Source organism: Macrosteles quadrilineatus, unplaced genomic scaffold, assembly GCF_028750875.1.
Source record: "Macrosteles quadrilineatus isolate MER2022 unplaced genomic scaffold, UCM_ALF_1.0 Scaffold_3__2_contigs__length_128488019, whole genome shotgun sequence".
NCBI lineage: Eukaryota > Metazoa > Arthropoda > Insecta > Hemiptera > Cicadellidae > Macrosteles > Macrosteles quadrilineatus.
In genome coordinates, this window is record NW_026542596.1 from 63,103,138 (window position 1) to 63,126,338 (window position 23,201).

Below are 23,201 nucleotides of genomic sequence, written 5' to 3' on the forward strand. Positions count from 1 at the left end.
CTTTTATCTATTGTGGCAAAACGCAAATAATAATAATAATAATAATGATGATAATAATAATGATGATAATAATAATAATAATAATCCAGTGGACCAATAATCCAGTTAACAACATTTATTATAAGTTCACGAAAACTCGAGTATTTAGGTTTGATTTTGATGAAATTTTGCATGAAACTCACATACAACTTAACTTATATTGAGTTTGCAAACCAGCAAGATCGGTTAATATGTAAGTTAATAAGGAAAATTTTCAAAAATTGTTTTTCGAATGTTTACCCTTAAAACATGGAATGGCCCAATTTCTATTACATCCATCGTGTAGAGCTTGAACGAACAATGTTCTACAGTGTAGAATTGTTAGAAATGATAGATGAATTGCCAAAAAAATTGTACATTTAAAATTTCCAGGTTATCTATCTTCTATATAAATAAAATTAGAGTTTTGTCTGTACTTTGCTCAGAATTATATACTTTTAGGTTATTTTTACGTTTTATACATTAAAGAAGCAGAAACGAGTCTTATCTCTATTTCTGTCTGTCTGTCTGTCTGTCTGTCTTTCCCTTTGTCTGTAACACTCAAGATGGCATTTTACGCATTCTTCCCCGTGAAAACCAGAGTACCTATCAAGATCCAAGTCATTTTAATGTATTCACTGGATTGGCGAGAGTGTCTTTAGTGATTTAAATATAGCCTCACTACTTTGTAAATAAAATTACGGAGGTTCAAAAATGCAGTTTTGTGCGATTTTAGTCAAATTTTCGTTCAATTTTTATCACATAATCGTTTATGAAATAACGAACAGCTGTTCGGATCAAGATTATTTTTTCTAGCTGTCAATGATATGTTTACAAATGTTGTTTACAAATACCGCAACCATTTCGAATCACGTTTTGAAAGCAAATTAATCCCAACCAAGTGAGATTAAAAACGTTTTTCTTACATAACGGAATTAATTAATCGCAAGTGCAATAATATAGTCTAATAGTGTAACCGTAAATGAAATTAAATAACTAGACATCGTCCAAATCGGAACCAGAAATTCTTTGAGTATAAAATGTTTCTTGAGTTTTGACAACCAGAAAGAAGACCTTGAATCAGTGTTGTATAGGGCTGGACACTGAAATGATCGTCACCAATAGCTTACAAAAAAGGTTTCCACTCATTGACGGCGCTTCAATGGCGGTTGTGTAAAGTGTAATGTAAAAAATCACAACTGCAGTGGGTGATTGTAACAGAGGTTTAACAGAGGAAGTGCTAAACTCGCTTTTCCAATGTGTCACTTTCTGTTTCTACTCACCGTGTGATGCAATCGCTGGACCATACAGCCAATAGGCCCATAGCTCATATCTTGGGTACGTAAGCCTACACATTTATTCATAACAACCTTTTTGACGACGATCCTTGATACCGGTACTTTTCCATAGAATACATGGCCTACCTACTTAAGAAATATAATTACAAATGACCAAAACCCCAACATTGTGTGATTTTCGTCACATTTCCTTCTAATGTTAATAGAAATACTAATCATTGTTTAGAGAATGCGTAATCTATTAAATAACAAAAAGTTGTTTGGGTAAGGTTGTTTTTTTTTTTCAAACAAAACACTTTTCCGATTCCTTGTAACATCAAACCCAAAAAATCGATATTATAATTTATTTAAGTATTCAATATAAACTGCTGTGAAATATATAATTTTATACTGTTATTTTTAAGTTTTATGTATACTCTTTTATTTTGTGCAGTAGCAAAGTAAGCTGTTTTGTTTCACTGAAGATGTTTATGTCTTCCATTGTACACTTTTATGGAAATAACGTTAATTTTGGTTTATTTATTTATTTTTGCTGCAAATTTGATACATAAGAAATTTCATTGTCAAGGTCGCCAGCCTACTTCCGACATAGAGTAAGAAACAAACCGGTTAGAAACATGAATGCGACTCCAGCTGCTGTCTACACTACTACAACACCATTCATATCAGTGACATGTCAATTCAGTCACACAATCACTTGAATTGAATGTGATTCTAAAATAGTGTGTTACGGTTTGTGTAAGATCAAATTTACAATAAACTTGGTCGACTTTGATTTGTTTAAATCATCTGCCTAACAAGAAACTTCTGTTCCAATATTATTACATTAATATTTACATGTCACTATAGCCTATATAGCCCAAGCTAAGTAAGTTACAGACATAAGTTATTTGTCTCGCATATAATTTCGTGAACATGTAATATTGTGTCAAGTCTTGTATAAAATACCCCCGCCGCAGCAAACCTGCAGACTAAGCGAATTTCCATTTGCCTGATTGGATTTACACTAAAATGTCTAATTAAAAATATAACATTTATTCCCTATTTAAATAGAATTAATTAGTTTAACTAGTACCTACTTAGGTTTGCTGCATCAGGGAGGATAAAACTGTGTGTTTTTTTTTTAATGTTAATAGTTAGTAAGAAATAAAAAACATTTTCCAAATTTGATTAAAATATGTTCATAAACAAGCAAACTACAACAGTTTACTTATTCTCCATAAGAATAACAAGGGAATTTTATTTTTTTTGGGAATTTTCTCCGTAATAATTAGTGTTAATAACGCTTCAATATACTAAATTATTTGTTTTTTTAAGCTCCACAAAATCGTTTTTAAAGAAATTGCTAATTTTATGTTTTTTTGGTTAAAAGCGGGAAAACCCTATTTTTACCCCATATTTTCGTGAACATATAATATTGTTTTGATCGAGTCTTGGATTTAAAAAAATAATTAGAAATTTAAAGATGTCAAAAAGGTGAACAAAGGCCGCTCCTGAGGTGTATTCCTATTGTAGTAGTTTTGGTGGACTTACTAAATAGTTTGCCCTAGCACATTCATAAAGCGTTGCCGCTCTGACACCTAGAAGCATCGGTCCACCCAGTTATTCATCAATTCCTTCTATATTATATACACATCATTAGCGCAATCTTTCCAGCGAGAACCAACTGTTTCTGTCATCAAAAACAAGTTAAGAATATGTTGAAAAACTGAATTCTTTAACGCTCGGTTACTTAAAACTGTAAATAATTTTAAACGTTGTTGTCGATTTTAAAGGTTTTTCTTTTTATTGTATATTTTATAGGTGCAATTTTCAATTGTGATCTATATTACCGACAGACGTAGAGCTTCCAACAGGTGCCTATAGGTAGCGTTTGCTGTATTATTCCAGTACAAAGGTCACCGCATCAGGTGTTGGTGGTTCCATTCCAATGGTTTTTGAATAGCACGCACACTACAGTTAATTCGTTCCGTTGTTAGGCCTACAGCTACAGCAATACTTTGGAAAGCTATTTTTGATGAAATTCGACTATGATGTAAAGGCTTTATATTTTGCTCTGTATATGCTGAACCAATGCTTGGATCTGATAAAAAGTTGTTAAAGTGCAGAATTAATTTTTTTTTAATGTTCTTTTCTATCTTAAACGGGTTACGAGTAAAATCAGTTTCAATTCAAAACTGTGAAATTGACTTTAATTACTAGTGTACATTTTGTTCCATTACACTTTTGACCTATTTTCACTCAAACCCCCTTAACATCCTGTTTTGTTTGTTGTGTCTTTGGACTTTGTGGATATGTTTATTCACTTCTACGAGCTTAATTCCTGAAATTGGTAGGAGGGGTGTTGGTCTTTGGCCCAAAAACCATAAAAGATGTTCAAATACTAAATTTACTAATTCAAAAAACTAACTACCGGTACTAAAAAGGAAAAAGAGTACAAAAATGAACTGTTTACTGTCTAAGGTGGGGAAAGGTAAATGATGTAGCTTATGTATAGTTTTTTTTCCAGTGATTTGTATTTTTATTGTTTTGTACCATATATTTCGGGAAATTTGAACAGCTTGTTTTCTCAAAAGATGTAACATTATTATTTTTTACACTTGGACCATTAATAACCAGTTGGGCATATGTGACGTGGTATAGTTTAGGAGAAGATAAAAAAAGTTAGCCAGCACAAAAACACAACAAAATAATTTTACAAAAATCACAACGCCTAATTTACAGGCTAGGGAAACACTTTACAGATGATGGTCCTCCTCGTTCCTTTGCTGGGTCTGTGTGTCGGATGTCTTGGCCAGCAGCCGAGGCCCCGCCACACTGGCCCCGATGGATCCTAGGGGAGCTGTGATGAGGATGGACAACACTGCGATGGTGAGGAACTCTGACCCTCGCTGGAGGTCGGCCGCAGACGGGTCCACTGACTTACGAGCCATGTCCAAAGCTTGAGGAGCCAGTGCTGCCTGTGGACAAAAAGATATTGGCAAAACTGAACTAATGAACATTTTATTTACCAGTAGGAATGTAAATTAAATATCTTATACTCTTGATAGAACTAGAGTTCTTGTGTTGAAGCTGTAGCAAGTTTTAGAACAAAAACTAGGATACATAGGTAGTTGAATTGAGCCTTTGAAACAGTGAGCTAACGTCAATTTTTTATGAAAATACCCCCGCCGCAGCAAACCTGCCGTCTAAGCGAATTTCCATTTGGCTGAATTGATTTTCAATCGATCTATTTAAATAACATTAGGTTTAACGAGTACCTAGGTTTGCTGCTGCAAGGAAACTAATAAAGTGTGTGTTTTAAGTAAAATAATTGTTGCTTAGTATAAAATGAATATATTTGCCAAGTTAGATCAAAAGATATCCATAAACAAGCAAACTACAACATTTTACAATATTCTCCATAAGAATAACATGGGAATTTTAGATTTACATTTTTTTTATTTTTCTCCGTAACCAATAACCGTACAAAAACACTTTGATATACTGTATTGTTTGTTTTTTTAAGCTCTTTAAGAAGGTTTAGAGGAAAATTGGGAAATTTTTTGTTTTGAGGGTCAAAAATGAGAAAAACCAATTTTTACCCCATAAAACCCCCCATAAAACCCTGTTCCCATGGTCCGATCATGCTGGATCGCGAACTCATTCAAGTTTATTCCGCCTTACACCTTCAAACCAAATTTCATCAAAATCGGATAAAAATTACTCAAGTTATCGTGTTCACGGACACATATATATATATATATATATATATATATATATATATACATATATAAAAATTTGAACGAATGGTGTTTTTGGCCTCTGGGGACATCAAAATGAAAAAGTAAATCGGTCCCGGGCCTAAGTCTTACCATGAGACCTACGGTAATAGCTACTTCCCTATAGGGAAATTCGCTAAAAGGTCTCATCATAGATTGAACATAATTAGTTGTTCTATGAGTTCATCTATTTTTACTTTTGCGACAGTGAGTTAGTAATGAAATGGTCTGTAGTAAAATTCCATGGAAATTTCAGTATGGTTGTTCTTTAATCAATTAAAAAATGCCACTGGTTTAGAAAACACACACAAAATTAAAATATGTATTATACACACGTAGGATCCTGTGGAAATCTAGAACCGAATTTGTATAAATGCTGTCAAGCATTTTCGACTTGTTATCCATTTAATAAGCGTAAAATGAAATTGGATTTGAATCATGTAGGTACTAAATCATGTTCAGAAAAACTATCCAAGCATTTAGGCAATATTTAATTTGTTACCTGGACAGTGGCCTTTGGTAACCACGCTAGGTTAACAAAAACCACCTCCTTGAAGTTGAGTTTCCCTCCGACCAATACCAAGGAACAGGCGAAAACTCGCATCTGAAATTTAAATTGGTTTTAAGATGATTAAAACAATATAATAAAATCTTAAGTTTGCTAAAGTGATCTTTTATGTACGGTTTTGATTTGCTTATGAATCAATAATAATATAAAGTTTGAATGTAAAACAAGGCACCTGTATAAACTTTTGTTTTGATTACTGATTATCAATTTCAGTTGACATTCAGCTTTAGCTCAAAACTAGTGTTTTTCCAACTAATGATTTCTAATGACCAACTTATTCTTTTTACAAGAATGTTGTACTTTTTCACATATTGTACCTACCCTAATGTCTCTCTTAACTAACTATAATATTTCTACCCAAATAAATCTATGCTCAACTAGTTTCTTAATAAAAAATGTTAGGTATTTGGATGGATACTGAGCATTTTACAAAAACACACACTAAAAAATACTTATATGTTAAAGTTGCAGTTTTAGAAAGCATAAATATGTTTTTTTTCAGCAATCCCTGCCTCTCATGTATACAGTAATTACCATAGACAAAAATAATTAAATATAGACCGTCAGCTATGCTGCGGTTACAGGAGCGCCATGTCCGTAGTTACGGCATACATGCTACGTAACTACACGGCGCTCCCAGGAACCTATGGCGGTGTGCGCCATAACTTATGGTAACCACAGCACGGCTGACAGTCTATACATTATCCATACCTAAAGCTTTTAGCGCTAAAGCAATTCAGCTGATTAATATTTTAAGGGGGAGAGTTCCAGCTTTTCTCTAAGCTAGAGTCAAAGGGTTCATGTATAAACACACACAATGTAAAGTGTTTGTTCGGCTATTTTTGTGTACCTTTAAGCCTCGAGACTCTTTTTAGGTAACTAGCTTAATTTTATCACTTAAAAATTCCCTATATTTATTCTTGATTTTACAAAAACAAATTGCTCAAGTACTTACGCACAAACTTACCACCATTATACAACAAAGAATATAGACACCTTAGGGTAACCTTTTTAGGTATTTATATTATGTTATTTAACACATAAGTTGTAATTAATTACACTAATGGAATACCAACCACCAAAGCTGCAGCTATTACTATCAATCCCCAAGTGAGTATTTCTGGTTGTAACAGAGTCAGATCTATCTCGGCTCCGATCAGGGCAAAAAGTACAGGCTGCATCACTTGCCATATCCCAGAGAAGATGTTTTCCACAGGGTTCTATGAAAAAAAAACATGTTGTGAAAAGCAACTTTTATTTGTTCAATTAATTAATCTCTGTTTTGCTTGACATGAAGATTCTAATTGCTCGTACTCGAGTCAATGCAGTTAATATATTTTTTTTTTTACTCATATTAACTGGATTTGAAAGTGATTGAAGTTAAAATGTTCTATATATGTTGTGAATGAGAAAACAATATGTTTTTGTTTCTACATTTATTAAATTAGTAAAGTCGATGATCCCAAGCAGGGATGGAAATGACATATCATGGATTATTATATTATATATATTAGAATGTTAGACTTCCAGAATTAATTAATACCTCACTCAAAGGCAACTCAATACTGTCTGATTAAGACATAAACCTAAACCATTGAATGTGTCTGGAAATTTCAAATTGAATTGTTTCTGGTCAACTCTTATCAAGTAGTAACTACTTTAGTAATATCACAGGCAGGTCAATAAGTACTTATTCCCTTTTCTGTAATAACGTGGGGGGATTTTCAGGAGAAGTCTGGGGGATTAGAGTTTCACTAAATTTTCATCCTCTCCAAAGATACCTCTTTCCCATTACCATTATTTAATGGTTCAAGATGTTCATTGCAGTCTTTAAATATTTGTATGAATAATAAACTTTTAAAAATCTTTCTTCAGCCATCCAACGAGAGGGAGACACGGCCCCATGCCTTCTTACGTAAGACTTTAAGGGAAAATATTTCTTCTCCTGAGGATGATTATTTTAAGGTTATGAATGGAACACTTAAACCTTTGACTAATAGCATAGAAAAAAAATTTAATATAGACCGTCAGCCGTGCTGCGGTTACCATGGTTACCATAGGTTGTGGTACACACCGCTGGGAGCGCCGTGTAGTTTACGTAGCACGTAGGCTAAGCCATAACTACACGGCGCTCCCAGCGGTGTGCGCCAGAACCTATGGTAACTGCAGTACAGCTGACAGTCTATATTTAATTCTTTTTGTCTATGCTAATAGTCAATGGTTAAATTATATCCAAAGACATCCGAGAAAGTAAACATAGTTGAAACATGTCACAAAAATGTCATTGCCTGATGGGAGTTCAGATATTATTCATCGCTTACACTGTCGGCTGCCCACCCCTGCTGAGCCCATACTGTGGAGGCTACGAAGGCCGAGGTGATGGCCACCAGAGGCCCAGCTCCTGGGTAACCAGCGAAGGAACTTCCCAGGACTGCACTCAAACCTCCACACCCGATCAGCACCACTCGCTTCCACACCAGGTAGTCCTGACAACATCGGAAAATTTAAGTAGGAATATTACTTTTCAAATTCATCGCACAAGAAACCATCTTTAATTTTAAACACAACTGTTTTGCTACCCTGCTTCGTAAATGTTAGATGCTCTATCATAAATACGTGTCTGTTGCAAATTTTTATGTTGATACAAAATAGATCATAGATGTTTTTTATGAATAATTGTTTGTACTATAATTGTGATGGAACATGTCTAGAACAATATTTTTAAAAACATAAAATGAACTTCATATAAGGAACCAATAAAAAATGTTGGGTCCAAGAGGGCTTTAAGTTCCTTCAATAGCAATTAATTAAGTTTTTGCAAGTAAATCAACCTAAAAGGAAAAACTTGAACCCCTTTCCTAGCAGATTAGAAATTTAAAATATGCGATATTGAAATGGTTACGTAGTCTTGTTAATGACAAACATTTACTCTAGATACTATTGGCTATTTTCTGAACTTGTATGTTCATTGTGCATAGTGAGCCATCATCAAAGTGAACCATCTTCATTTCTTCATTTCTGTTCGTTTCATCTCACTATATTGTAAAGGTATTTCCAAACTTTCTAAAATCCACCCTTACCTCCATTATGTGAACGTAATGGTGATGATACACAAACTATCTACATATGAGAAGTTAGAAAATAATTTATGATTTTATTCCTTACATCCTCCAGTAGTGGTGTTAGTGCAGAGGTCAGACCCCAGACAGCTCCTACTGTCAGACCAACCATAACATCCAGAGGACCCTGAGATATCTGCCCCACCAAGCTTTCTCCTGGGAACAGAACATGTTTCCGGGGTTTTAGTAAGAATATTTGAATGTATGAATGCGTTTTACTGTAAAAAAAGGAAGCATTCCATTCTCATAAAAATTTAGGGAGTTTTACGATGAAGATCAGTGTGTTTCTCAAGAATTTTAGGAAGAATTCTCTAACACACCTAGAGGCATCTTTTGGTGGTGTCATCAGTTTAAAAACTTTGGAAGTGTGCTAAAATCTAAAAGCAGTTTTATCCCTGGAGTACCTAAATCTTTATTTAGGTACTCCAGGGATAAAACTGCTAGACAACTCCTTTGACAATGTCTAGAGCATAGGCCTCAACAGGTATTAGAGAGTACAGGTTAATACATTTTTTAAAGAGGTTGAGGCTTCTTTTAACCTTGCAATTGCCCGTCCACGTAGACTACAAATCTGTGCGTGGAACGTATCCAGCAAAGCAATGGGTGAGCCGGTACAGTACGAAGGTGAACTGTGCTGATAAAATGTTTGCGGCAGTGACCAGGATCCGAACCAACGACATCGCTGCCTTGGGCCCTAAGTCAGTGACGCTACCAACTGAGCCACTGACTCACCCCACCGTGTACACTTTAGCCAAAATGCCCAAAATGTACATAAAAATGGTGCATCATGTGTAGTTCATAAACTGTCACCAGTGAGTTCTACGACTATCTGCAGTACTATCCTGATAATTAGACATAAGTAAATTACAAGGCAAAAATGCGTTACGGATTCCACTATAAACTGTAGGTCCCTTAGTTGTCGTTGGATGAATGGGCTATTAATTAGCAGTCCTGTCTAAGGAAATATGTTAGCCTTAGTAAGTAACAAGACTACAAGATCGCACCACTCATCCTACATCTCCATTCATACTTGGCTTAAAATACCTACCTCCGTATGGTCGACAATTTACCTGTTGAGAATATAATACTGAGACAGATTGAGAAGACGGATATTGCCAGTACGTCATCTATGCTAGATGCAGCAATGACTAGAGTGGAGATGCCTTTGCTCTCTCCATAGCCTTCCTTCTTCAGTTTGAGTAGTGTGGGGACCACTACAGCTGGGGAAATGGCACACATCAGAAACCTGCAGATGTCAACAAGTGCTGTACTGTATAAATGTTGAAGTATTATTTTACCGTACTTCAAATTATAGCTCATATTTAGATTAAAATATGGTTTAGTTGTAAATTTGCAAAAATTCTTACATTTTTTAATGACTATTTATATCCATGTGGGGTTAATAGCTTTCTTTGCTTATGATGTTAAACACAAATACCTTACAGATGTAAAAGTTGAGTTGAAAATTTGAAATTGCAGTTTTCAGTTATCAATACTTCCATTTAAAACTCAAATTATGTAACATCAGCAATGCATGATGATAATTTAGTCTTAGATATGTACCAATGAACTTGTTGTTGTTCTCATGTAATTATACATGTCAAGACTTTAAGACTTCCTCTCCGCAAGTAAAATTCAGGAGACTCAAGGTAATTTGTGAATTGAAAGTAGTTTTGTCTTTTTCCCTAAAAAGGCTTTCAGTATTCACCCACTACAAAAGGATTCTACAAACAAGCGTTTACTAGCAAATTGTTATGTCAGCTAAGCAAATAACAACCTTATTTGAATGTTTGCTTTAACAAAAGATCAATATTGCCCAAAGCTGGCAAGTGAGTGATGCAGAAGAAGGTGGATTTGAAAAACAGGGTCAGAACTGTTATCTGGGCAGAATGATAAGGATGGGGAAAGAAGGATGGAATTTGGAACATATTAGAATTAAAGCTTTGTCTACAAAATAGTGAAAAATAATAAGGCGGCCGAGGGGAAACTCAAGGGTTTTCCACTCTGTTCATGGAGTTATTCTGGAAGGAGATCCTACAGGATACACAGGGCAAAGAAGAGGTGCTGTTTTTGGTTCATCCCCAGAAGAAAGGGAGGACAGGAATCCCCACATTCACAAGGCATCCCTTAGCAAAATGTTCCCCTCTCGAAAAATAAACAAAAATGTTGTGAGCTATAAATTAAATATATAATGGATTTTTAAGCAATGAATCCCATTAATATGACCAACATAAGAGTGATGGTTTCCATACCCGAGAGCAAACCCCCACAGCCAAGGGTAGCCGAGGAAGTGATGTGTCATGATAGCGACTGTCACAGCTTCAACCAGCCCTGGACACACGGCCAGTCTTATTACTGTGAAGGACAGCTTGCGCAGAGCCACAGGGTCTAGACCAAGACCTGCCTTGATCAGGATAACACCAAGAGAGATCTCCCTGCAAAGTCAATACAAATTTGATATGGTAAGTTAAGTTTTATTTTGGCTTTAAGGAAAGCTGTTTAGCTGTAGAGAACCAATAACTGACGTTGGTGTCTAAATGTATATCAAACCATAGACAAAAAGAATCAAATATAGACTGTCAGCCATGCTGCGGTTACCATAGGTTCTGGCGCACACCACTGGGAGCGTCAAGTAGTTACGTAGCACGTACGCTGTAACTACATGGCGCTCCCAGCGGTGTGCGCCAGAACCTATGGTAACCACAGAACAGCTGACGGTCTATATTTAATTCTTTTTGTCTATGATCAAACCAATGACATTATGAAGATTACCTTAACATTATACTGTATAGAAACAATGGGAAGACTTCTTCAGTATTTATAGTCATTGGTTTTCAATAGTGAAAATAGATTTGTCATAATATTTTTAATTTTGAAACCTGCTTTTGCGTGTTTCATGTTGGTTAGTTTATTTTAGAGTGCTCTGATGTCGAATAAGTTCCTCTTTTGTTTTAGGATAGATTACAAAAGTTCTGCTTAACTGTTTGGTTAGAATACCAGTTAACCAGATACGTATAATTATATAGATATAGATTTATTTGGTTGTAAGAAACAAAAAGTATACTTCAAATTACCCTCTAAAACTAGACGGAATCTATTTTAAAATTGTTCAGCTGATCCATAAAGATGATATTGTAAATCTACGCAGAAGTATGATTGATCTGTTCCATAGTCAATACTATCAGACAACTGTTAATCATTTAGTTTCTAAAGAAAAAAATATTGATTTTGTTTGATGTTCTACTTTGAAAAAAATTCTTTGGTAGACATCCTTTAATTGAGCGTTGCATACTTACAATAGAGTCTCAGTATGTTACAACCTTAAAGTTTCACAAAATAAGTTTTTAAAAAAGTGTGATTTCTATGAATGTTTTATTGAGTAGAATCTAGAAGGAAACAAATCTTCTTACAAAATGTGTTTAATATATCTTTTGGCTGAACAGGTTTTACCTCAAGGTACTGACGATGTTGACGTACACCCCGCTGACACTGTACAGGTTGGCAGTCCGCATAGCGATGCCGGTGATCAGCATGCCTAGGATGGCTGGAAGATGCAGCAGTTCTACCAACTCCCCTACCAGCTGAGCCAGTAGTACCAACACCAGCAGGTTGAACAGGCCACCACCTGGCAGCACCTCCCTTCCGACCAGGACTACCAGCAGCAGCCAGACTACCATCAGCAGTATCACCACTCCTAGCAGTCGCACTAGCAGAGTGTTACCGCAGCCACATTGGTTCACAAATAGCTGACTTAGCCATCCGGGATCACCTGTGCTGGGCAATAGTTGTAAAAATTAAGACGAAAGCTTTGACTATTACAAAAGCATTGACTTTTAGATACTTAAGTAAAACATCCTAACTATTTGGACCAGATGACCAGACACTCATCCTACACTCATACTTGGCTTAAAATACCTACTTTGTACGGTCGCAATTTCATAGAACAGTAACAGTATGTAGCCAATCCAAAAGAAATTTTAGTTGAAAAGCCACTCACAAATGCAAAATGTGTTACTGTCTAGAAATTGAGGTACTTTTATGATCTTTGTTACTGAGATATTTGATGTAACATAAAATACAAGTTTTATATATTTACTAGAATTATACAGTTAACAACAAGTTGTCCTCTTAGTTGTTTTTGTCTGATTTGATAAAAATGTTACAGTATTTGAGTATTTGATCGGAAATTAGTGATTGATATCAACCACCCAGTTCAGGATGAATTTTGCCTTGAGCTGCAAAAAGCCTTTGCACTCCTCATGTCCGTGGGTCTTTGTGGTATGGAATAACCTCAGCGGAGAGGTTGAGATTTTTTTTAATTTAATGCACCTAAAAACAACCTTTAACATTATTTACAGTTGAAATACTGATTGCAATTTATGTATTTCCATACAGTATATATTTATTTTTTGGTAATTTGACACTCCTCAAACTTTAGTGCTATGAGCAGTCGGGGCTATAGAATACATGTATTATATAGCCCTGATGTTCAGTAGTCAAAGTCATATACAAAGAGGGTCCTGTTTTGTTGGTGAATCCAACTAAGTTCATTTTTATTTTAAAACTGACCACATTTGGTCCAGATTGTTCTAGAAATAGTCCAAGAATATTGTGAGTGCAAATCATTACATTCTGCACAGCCTAGAAATGTAGAAATGTATATTAGACAGAATAAAGTGAAAACAGAAAAGTGAAGATAACTGAGAGCTGTGTATTATATTGGAGAAATCGTTGTAAAACTTAGTGGAAAACGGTTGATTGGATGAAAAAAATGTCTATCATCGACTTTTAGAATAATAGTGCAAGACTTGTTTATTTTCTTTTTTAAATATAAAGCATAAATGTCTTCAAATTTCATTCAAGACAGTTGAGTTTGAATGTTCTGATGAAAACTAAGTATTTCTCTACATAAAAAAAATTCATTGATATTTAACATGATTGTAACAGAGTGAAAATATCATAGCAATTAACAGTAGTAAATAAAAATAGTTACAATACCAAACTTGCTAAGCTCACCTACAGTACATTACTAGGTAATTTAAATTACCTCTTCAAAGGGGGAGGTGTGGTTCTGTTGGAGAATTCATTGGGTTCCTGGGAAGTAGGAGCTTGCGGAACATCTGAATCTCCTTCTGTAAAAAAAGCTTTTTTTGTAACTTTAACACCATCAGTTAATAAAACACGATTTGATTGTTAATTAATCATCTTTGTTGAAATCACAGGAGAAATAGTTGACAGATACTAATGAATTAACTTACCACTAAAAAAACAATGAGTAAATTTTCTCTTAATTACTGTTCTAAAAAGTTTGTTTTTAAGCTTATACAGATGATTTTAAAATTGAAAATAAACTAACTGTCCAAGATTGTATTTTTGTCTAGCCAATTTCAAAATTCTAGTTTACACTCACATTCCATAGAACACAAATAGACTACTTTATTATTCGTTGAAACAACTAACATTTTTTCAAAGTATTTACATGTTTTGACAATGGAAGACAAACAATTTCTTTGGCAAGTTTTTCAACGAGTGGATTTGGATAAAAGTGGTTACATAAGCTCTACAGAACTCCAACAATCACTATTAAATGGTTCATGGGAACCGTTCAACCTAGAAACTTGTCGACTCATGATAAAAATGTTTGACAAGGAGAAGAAAGGGATGATTTCGTTCCAGGACTTTGGTGCATTATGGAATTACATCACAGAGTGGCAAAATTGCTTCAGAGGCTTCGACAAGGATAACTCTGGAAGTATCAACAATCATGAACTTCTAACTGCTCTTCAGACTTTTGGGATGAAATTTCCTCTGAAAACAGTCGATGTCATTATAAAACGATTCGAAAAAGGGACCGAGGGGAATATATTCTTGGATGACTTCATTCACTGCTGTGTAATCCTTCAAAATATTACAAACGGATTTAAAAAACTGGACCCATATAATAGAGGGGAGATCAATGTAAAGTATGAAGACTTTGTTGAGTTGATTTTTGAAGCTGGCCTTTGAAGCTGGCCTTTGAAGCTGGAACAAATCAGTTTGTTATTCAAACATGGGGTATGTAAAATAAACTATTGGTGTGTATATGGTAGATATTGTATTTTTAATGACGTTTTTTTAAGTTATAAACATTCACCGGTTATCTTTGTGAGGATATCACCACGCAACTTTAACCTTTTTTTTAATGAGCTGACTATACAATTTATTAACTTATTTCAGTACACCAAATTTATGTTTGGCAGGGGAGATGATAAACAGTTTTTCAAGCGTACCGGTACCCTACACATATTTTTACGTGCCTAATAAAAGCACGCTGTTTTGTGTTGTTTGGTTGTGGGTTTAAGTTTAAGTTTGTTGCTGGTGTGGGAAACTGAGCAATCTATCACAAAAACCGGCAAAAAACTCGCCTCCGAATCGTGTGGAAGGTTTCTCGAGTGCAGCAAAGGCAGTTTGGACTCGTGTTACCTATTATATATTTCATACAGTTATTGTTAAGCATAGAAACAATTTGTCTTTCAAACACTGAACAACACGTTTTAGTTTAAGTTAAATCCAAGCTTTGGACGAAATCGGAAACACTGCAACAGCTGATCGTTGTCGTAGTATCTTTAAGTGTTGCCAACTTATTTTCAATTAAGTACACGTATTACATGCCTAATAAAAGCACGCTGTTTTGTGTTGTTTGGTTGGAATACTGGTGTGCGGTAAAAGTAAGTAAATGCAGCAATTAGCAACTTTCTGTACTATAATCAGTGCAAGGAAGCCAACTTTGTCGGGTGACTGTAGGAAAAAAATTATTATATTATGTACGTAACACGTGTAAGCTAGAAAACAGGTTAGCAATACTTGAAGATACTGTACTTAAGCTTCGATCAGCTGTTGCAGTGTTTATTCGTCATTCCATTTGACCAATTGCAATTCCGTGTTAGCAATATTATTGTCGTTCAACGCTTGCATCCTAATGTAAAACGTGTAGTTTAGTGTTTGAAAGACTAATTATTATTTGGAAGTATTTTTTTTTGCAAATAATGTGAAAGTTGTTATAAATTTGTTGCTGCGTGTTAACATAAATATTACAAACTAAAAATTGTATTCAGATTTTGATTCATTAGGTTCATTAGTTTTGTTGAATTTTACTCAGATGTATATGTTCTAGTTGTGAAACAATTTCATTTGGGTTTTGATTTGTTTGTGAGACAATTAACTTCATTTAGGTTTTAATTTGTACAGTATATTTTTTTTACAGTAACGGTAGTTAAAAATAGCTTATTCAACTTATGTTTTTAAATCAATTTACATGTATATAGGTATATATTATGTTAATACTATACACACAGTCGACACACATAAAACACTTAGTCGACATCAGCACACCCAAAATATTTCCAACTCCCACATGAATCTTCAGTCGATGGTAACACCACGTATTTCTAATAGCCTTCCTTAGCTTTGGATAAACATAGACTTTGAATGTCTGTTGGTAAGTTAAATTTAAATTATTGCTGTGTGGCTTTAACCACAGAGAATAAACCAATTGTTGGTGGTTTATTATCTGTGCTTTAACAAATAATTAAGTGTACACACATGATAAGGTAGAGCCATTCGGAATGGCACCATTTTGCTATTGCAGTACAGCCAACGCTACCTGTAGGCACCTCTGGAAAGCTCCGTCTGTCGGTAATGTAGATCACATCTTAAAATCTCCTAAATAAAATATACAATACGAAGTAAAACCTGTGAAAGTAACAGTTACGTTTAAAAGTATACATAGTCTTAACTTACCCAACGTAAAAATCTGTAGTTTTTCGTCATATTCTTCCTCGATTTTGGTCGTAGAAATTGTTGATTCTCGCTGGAAAGATTGCTCTAATGAAGTGTATATATATAGAAGTAATTGATGAATTACTGGGTGGACCGATGCTTCTAGGTGTCAAAGCGGCAACGCTTTATGAATGTGTTAGGGCAAACCTAGTAAGGACACCAAACCGACTATGGGAATACACCTCAGGAGCGGCCTTTGTTCACCTTTTATAATTTTTTTTTAATTTCTAATATTTCTTTAAAAAAATACTTGTGGAAAGATTGAGTCCTTTCCTTTAATTCACTGTCACTATGCAAAGTCGTATTTAACTAACTACTGTATTTAACACAGACTATGGATATTTTACTTTCTCCCCCTACATAGTATATGGAGAAAGCATTGTTTTCGTCAAACTTTTCGGGTTTGAGTTTTGAGTGGATGTATCCGTTATGGACCCCCTTAACAAAAAAACGTGGTTTTCGAAGTGATGTCTGTCATTCGATTCAAATGATTGTGTGACTGAATTGACATTATGTCGATCTAGATGAATGGTGTTGTAGTGTAGACAGCAGCTGGAGTTGCAGTGTTGTTTCAGGTTTGTTTCTTACTCTATGTCGGAAGTAGGCTGGTAACCTTGACAAAGAAATATCTACCCAACCGGAATCAAGAGTACCAATTTTGCAACTTACTCTTGTTTCCTTCCTGAGTTTTGGTTTTGTAAACAAACTTTCTAATTCCTTTAGGTACTTGCCTTAGGATTGTGTGTTAAAAAGTTTATTGGTTTATGTACATCAACCTTAACTCATGTAATCATCCTTAACTTTAGGGTGACCTAGTTCCAACACAAGATAACATAATATGGTACTTAAGGAATATTATAACTATTTCAGCACACTTGTTGTGGGGGTGTCGTGCCAGACGCGACCCGTGCCACTAGCGACTTACCAATTTCTTCCGTGCCGCTAGCGTAGCGACCCAAGAATTTGGAGCGGGAGGCGAGTTATGAATTAACGCCGATTCAACTCATATTCTTAACAAAAACTAAACAGAATTTCTTTATAAAACCATTAAAACGATTTACTGTCACATTATAGTAGTTTGCGCAACGATTGCGTAAAGATAGAGTTAACGACACGAGTAGAAAATTTAAGGTACGAGCCTTGGCGAGTGCCTTAAAAACTTCTACGAGTGTCGTTAACACTATTTACGCGAGTTGCGTACACTAATTTACCTACGACGGTGTTTTCATTACTAAAAATCACTACTGATAACTTCTAAGAGAGGTTATGTTTACGTTGTCATCCTTTCTCCTATAATACCCCAAATTGGACAGGGGAGCTATTTACAATGGCAGAAGTTAATAATACAAAGCCTGTGACTTATATCTTGAAAGATGAAAATGGTAATATAATCAGGGGAGGATTCTATACAGAGGAGTTGTTAAAGACCAAGTATAAAGACATGTATTTGGTAGAGAAGGTAATTAGGAGAAAGGGTGACTTATTGTATGTCAAATGGGTTGGATTCCCAAGTGGCCAGAATTCATGGATTTCCGCAAAAGATACCATTTCACAGCCCCGCCACTAGAGGCAAGAAGCAGGAGCCCGACCATGGGTCGGGAGCATGCCCGCGACCAGGAGCGCGCCCGCGACCGGGAGCGCGCCATGAGCCGAGAGCGGGTCCGAGTTCACATGCAAACCACACATGATTTTGAGAATGATAAGACAGAAATATAGACAACAACATATCAAACAACTGGAAAGGGAAATGGTAGATGTACTAGTAATTAGACATGGGCGAGGGGGGGAGTTGGCCCAAAAACCTCGTCCCTCAAAAAACGGCACCGACAAACTATACTACTTCGATATGCACATCAAATTAAAAAATGGCAGCCGTCCAAAGATTTAAAATGGCAGATTCAAGAAATCTTTGAACGGCTGCCACCTTTTACTCAATTATCCGTTTGAGTTCAAATTTGAGGCCATACTGGTATTCGATTCCTGTATATTTGAGTTAAAATATACAGGAACAGTTTTCCGCCCACTCTTGGACTTCAGTGTGAAAACTACGTCAATACAATTATAAACAATATGCAAAGCATGGTAAACCTACATTTTTCATAACAAAACTTATTACATTGAAACACCCATGGAATCTTCCAAGGGAGGAGACGTATTCGTGATTAAGGACGATTCACTTAAACTGTTATCACAGGAAACAAATAAATTACATAAAAAGGCGGAATGTCGTGATGATTGTTTAATACTTTGCGTTTGCGAGCGTGCAGCGCGCACGACAACCCGTTTATGTAAATGGCGGTGTGCATGTCGCATTCCCAACAAAGGGACAACTTTAACAAGATAACTTGGATACATTGCCTACGTTAGGTATTGTAATGTAATCTTAACCACCGTAAAAGAACTGTATAAGGTGGTTATGGTTTCCGATGACAACAGATTTTATAGGTTGAAGTATCGGTTGACCTATACAGTACTACTAGATACAGTTGTGAAGAGTTTTAAGCTTATGGGTTGCTTCTTAGTGGTTAGAGGTGTTTATTTGCCTCAGATTAGGGTGACTTGCCCAGTGAATGACCGGTTAAGGTAACAAGTTTTGTTAACTTAACAATGCTCTCAAATGAGAGTATTAATGCTATATATACCTACTTTTTGGTTGATATTTAAGGGTTTGCCCTATATCATAAATTGTTCACGAAAGATCAATTACGCATGTAAGAATTGTTTTTTATACACCAAAGTCCATTAAATGACCGATTTCATGCCAGTGAATAAACGACTTTGGAAGGTTTAGTAAATCACTTATAAAATTAGTAATATACAAAAAGGGAATCGAAGGCCTATATGATAAAAATTTTTGAAAAACTTACGACAGCTACCCTGGCCATACTACTCGACCGAATTACACGCGGTTGGTACCAAATGAAGGATATTTTCCTGTAGATGTGCAGAATCCCTTTATAAATTAAAAAGACTCATAATAAGCACGAAAAAGGAATTTAAAATTAAAAAAAAATTAACATGTGCCTTATGGGTTGCTATGTTGGTGACGAAATAACAACAAAATATAAACAGAAAATCAAAACAAATTAAAGAAATTCCAATCACATGTTTTATTAACAGCGTGGGGCGAAAAAAATAAGTTTGCACAATAAATACTTTTGATCGAGTTTTCGACCACGGGGCGCGCTCTCGTTTATATAGTTTAAAAGTTGTAACATAGTTTAAAAGAAAAAGCCTTATGCTATATAAAAAACATTATCAGAAGTATATCACAATGCTTAACTGTTGGAAAAACGTCTCAAAGTGCCAAAGAGGATATTCGATTGGGATAAATCGTAACTCTGGACTGAATAAAACACCAATCAATAACCATGTCAAGGACAAAATGTTTACTAGTAGAAATAAGTAGGTGACTTCGATAGAGTCCGGTCATACACTAGTTAGGACAAAGAAAATGAATTATAAAATGTAATCTGATATTGATAACTATTTCTTAGTAATTTCTGAGCATTTTGATAGTAAATAATTGTAAATTAGAATCCAAACCCAATTGCTGGAAATTTTGTAATTTTTAATATTACAATGATATTACGCCTCAGACGTAAAAATCTGTTTAGTATGACGGGTAAAAAAGTTGTTACAGTATATTGTTTTAAGTACAGTACGTAGATAGTATGTTTATTCTATGTATAGTCTCTGGACGATAAATGCTATTCTTTATAAATTACGAGTAACATTTTCCGAATTTTCGACATTATGAAAATTAATTGTATTGTCTCATCAATGTAATGCTAATGCAAAAAAACTTGTGAAAGGAACATTTTTTCAAAGATAAATTACGAACAAACATAATTACTCGTCCGAATTCTTCTTTTTGACTATGCTCGACAATTTTGTCGTGGCTACTCCCTCGTATACAAAGAGAATCAAAAATATTTACTTACGCGTCCCCTCGTCGCCAATGTAGAAGGCTCGATTGGCATACATGTTGAACGATGGACACGTTGATTGGCTGTCAAACTTCTTTAACATTGCAGACATTCCTTGGAAACATTTTGTTCAGACAGAACCACATTCTACCAGTTCACACCAGAAAGTGTTAATTCTTCAGTCACATTTCAACTGTTTGCAATCACTACAATAGAAACTGAATAGTCTGCTACGGTTTACAATATCTTTATCTTGTCTGTCGTGTCGGTCTTAAGAAGTATCTTAACACTTCACATTATCTCAAGTAGGTACTAATTCTTTTCGTGTTTGTGTGCCAATGATTAAATGGTACCACATGGATAAGATTTGGGTTGGAATTACATCAATGTTACAAAATGTTAGAAATAAATAGGTTTTTCAAAAGTTTTATGATTTATCAAAGGCCATTTTAGACTACTGTCTGTGGAATGGAACGAAATCGTAAAATAATACAATTTGTCCGTGAGGTTTGTTTTATTTAAACTACACGGTTTTGCGTGCCATTATGACATACAGACTTCAGGGTAGACCTCTGTATCTGTTGGCACAAACAACCGAATGAAAATTCCGATTATTCTATTGTTTCATTCGATATATCGATCGATATTTTCATTAAGTTGTTTGTGCCAACATATACTTAAGTCTACCTCCACTTCATTCATTATAGTAAATATCCATTACTAGTGCACCTGTTTCTCGAATTCGAGCAATTACAAAATGTTGCAGGCGTTATTTCAAAACGAATAACAGTCATAATTTTCGATGACTTTAAAAGACTCAACCAAAAAGATAAATACCCCCGCCGCAGCAAACTTGCCGACTAAGCGAATTTCCATTTGTCTGAATTAATTTTCAGTTAAATATATTTTAATAATTTTAGGTTTAACGAGTACCTAGGTTTGCTGCTACAAGGAAACTAATAAAGTGTGTTTTTGAGTAAAATATTGATAGCTTAGTACAAAATAAATAAATTTGCCAAGTTTGATCAAAATATATCCATAAACAAGCAAACTACAACATTTGACAATATTCTCCATAAGAATAACATGGGAATTTTAAATTTACAATTTTTTTTAAATTTTCTCCGTTACTAATAATCAAACAAAAATACTTTTATATACTAAATTATTTGTTTTTTAAGCTCTTTAAAAAGGTCTAAAGAGAAATCGTGAAATTTTGTGTTTTGAGGGTCAAAAGTGAGAAAAACAAATTTTGACCCCATAAAACCCCCCGTAAAGCCCCGTTCCCATGGTCCGATCGTGCTGGTTCGCGAACTCATTCAAGTTTATCCCGCTTTACACCTTTAAACCAAATTTCATCAAAATCGGACAAAAAATACTCAAGTTGTCGCGTTCACGGACGTATATATATATATATATATATATATATATATATATATATATATATATATATATATATATATATATATATATATACAAGTCTATATATGTATATATATACATATATAAAAATTTAAACGAATGGTGTTTTTGGCCTCTGGGGACATCAAAATGAAAAAGTAAATCGGTCCCGGGTCTAGGTCTTACCGTGCCACCTACGGTAATAGCTACTTCCCTATAGGGAAATTTGCTAATAAATAATCAATTACTCCACACCAGTTATCGAAACTATAAACGAACTGAACTCATTCTGAAAACAAACACTCACTCCACTCCAGTTATCCAAACTGAAAACGAACGCTTTGGTTTGTATCATGTAGGCTATTTACTACGAACAGCTGTAATTATTACAAATTATTCGTCTGTTTAAGTAAACATAATCTTTCCTTCATAAGAAAAACATTGGGATTTTGATGGCCTGTGGGGCAAAGCCCGAGAACTTTTATTGCAGAAATTGGTGAAAGGGGGCGTCTACACAAAAACACTTAATTTTGACACATCGTTTGTAAAAAAATCCGTCCATTATTAACGGAGGAGTATTGTTTCGTAGAAATCGCCTTCCCGTATTATATAAAAGGATAGTCCAGTAAAGTTGTGTTAACGCACAACAACATAATAAATCAAAGGTGTTGATCTTTGCACAAAGTAAGCAGTACATGCATATTATTTACCAAAGCAATTGTTATAGTTTAGTAAAAAACAACTGAAAGTATACATTTAAATCCTTGTACCCCCTAGTAGTGATAGTAGAAAAAGTAGCTCTAGGCACATTTTCTGGCTAGAAAACTACGTGCAGAATCCCTTTATGAATTAAAATATACTCAAAAATAAGTACAACGATTGAATTTTAAATTTAAAAAAATTAACATGGTCCTTATAAGTTGCCATGCTGGTGACGAAACATCAGAATATAAACAGAAAATCAAAACAAATGGAAGAAATTCCAATCACATGTTTTATTTACAGTTTGGGGAGGAAATAGAGAAGTCTGTACATTACATATTTTTGGCCGAGTTTTCGACCACTGGACGACCTCTATAATAGTTATATCTCAATCCATGAATACTCCGTATATTGTGGACGTTTAAAAAATCTCAGCAAATTCGATTATTATTTATATGACGTGGGACTATGGTGGAAGGAAAATACATAGGTGTAATATTCCCGTCTTATGCTGACGTCACCCAGATTGGAAACAAAAAATCAACTGATTGAATTGCCATATAAGTATATACTGTATTTGTTTTGAT

General features: G+C 34.8%; 2 protein-coding genes across 4 annotated transcripts; one reads left to right on the forward strand and one right to left on the reverse strand.

Annotated features, from left to right (window-relative positions):
- Positions 1 to 3,846: 3,846 nt before the first annotated feature.
- LOC128989812 (sodium/hydrogen exchanger 9B2-like) lies at positions 3,847 to 20,728 on the reverse strand. Of its 3 annotated transcripts, none has more exons than XM_054411872.1 (10): positions 20,527 to 20,728; positions 13,812 to 13,896; positions 12,215 to 12,533; positions 11,017 to 11,199; positions 9,835 to 10,010; positions 8,811 to 8,920; positions 7,967 to 8,131; positions 6,722 to 6,865; positions 5,580 to 5,681; positions 3,847 to 4,276 (listed from the first exon to the last, which is right to left on the reverse strand). In XM_054411872.1, the coding sequence occupies exons 3-10, from the start codon at positions 12,439 to 12,441 to the stop codon at positions 4,055 to 4,057; spliced, it is 1,329 nt and encodes a 442-aa protein (XP_054267847.1). In that variant the 5' UTR covers positions 12,442 to 12,533; positions 13,812 to 13,896; positions 20,527 to 20,728; the 3' UTR covers positions 3,847 to 4,054. The 3 variants fall into 3 exon arrangements, with proteins under 3 accessions (XP_054267847.1, XP_054267845.1, XP_054267846.1); XM_054411870.1 differs by having other exon boundaries at positions 12,215 to 12,538; XM_054411871.1 differs by lacking the exon at positions 13,812 to 13,896.
- LOC128989813 (programmed cell death protein 6-like) lies at positions 14,123 to 14,843 on the forward strand. Its single transcript, XM_054411873.1, has one exon. It carries the CDS (start codon positions 14,255 to 14,257, stop codon positions 14,768 to 14,770), a length of 516 nt encoding a protein of 171 aa, XP_054267848.1. The 5' UTR covers positions 14,123 to 14,254; the 3' UTR covers positions 14,771 to 14,843.
- Positions 20,729 to 23,201: the final 2,473 nt, after the last annotated feature.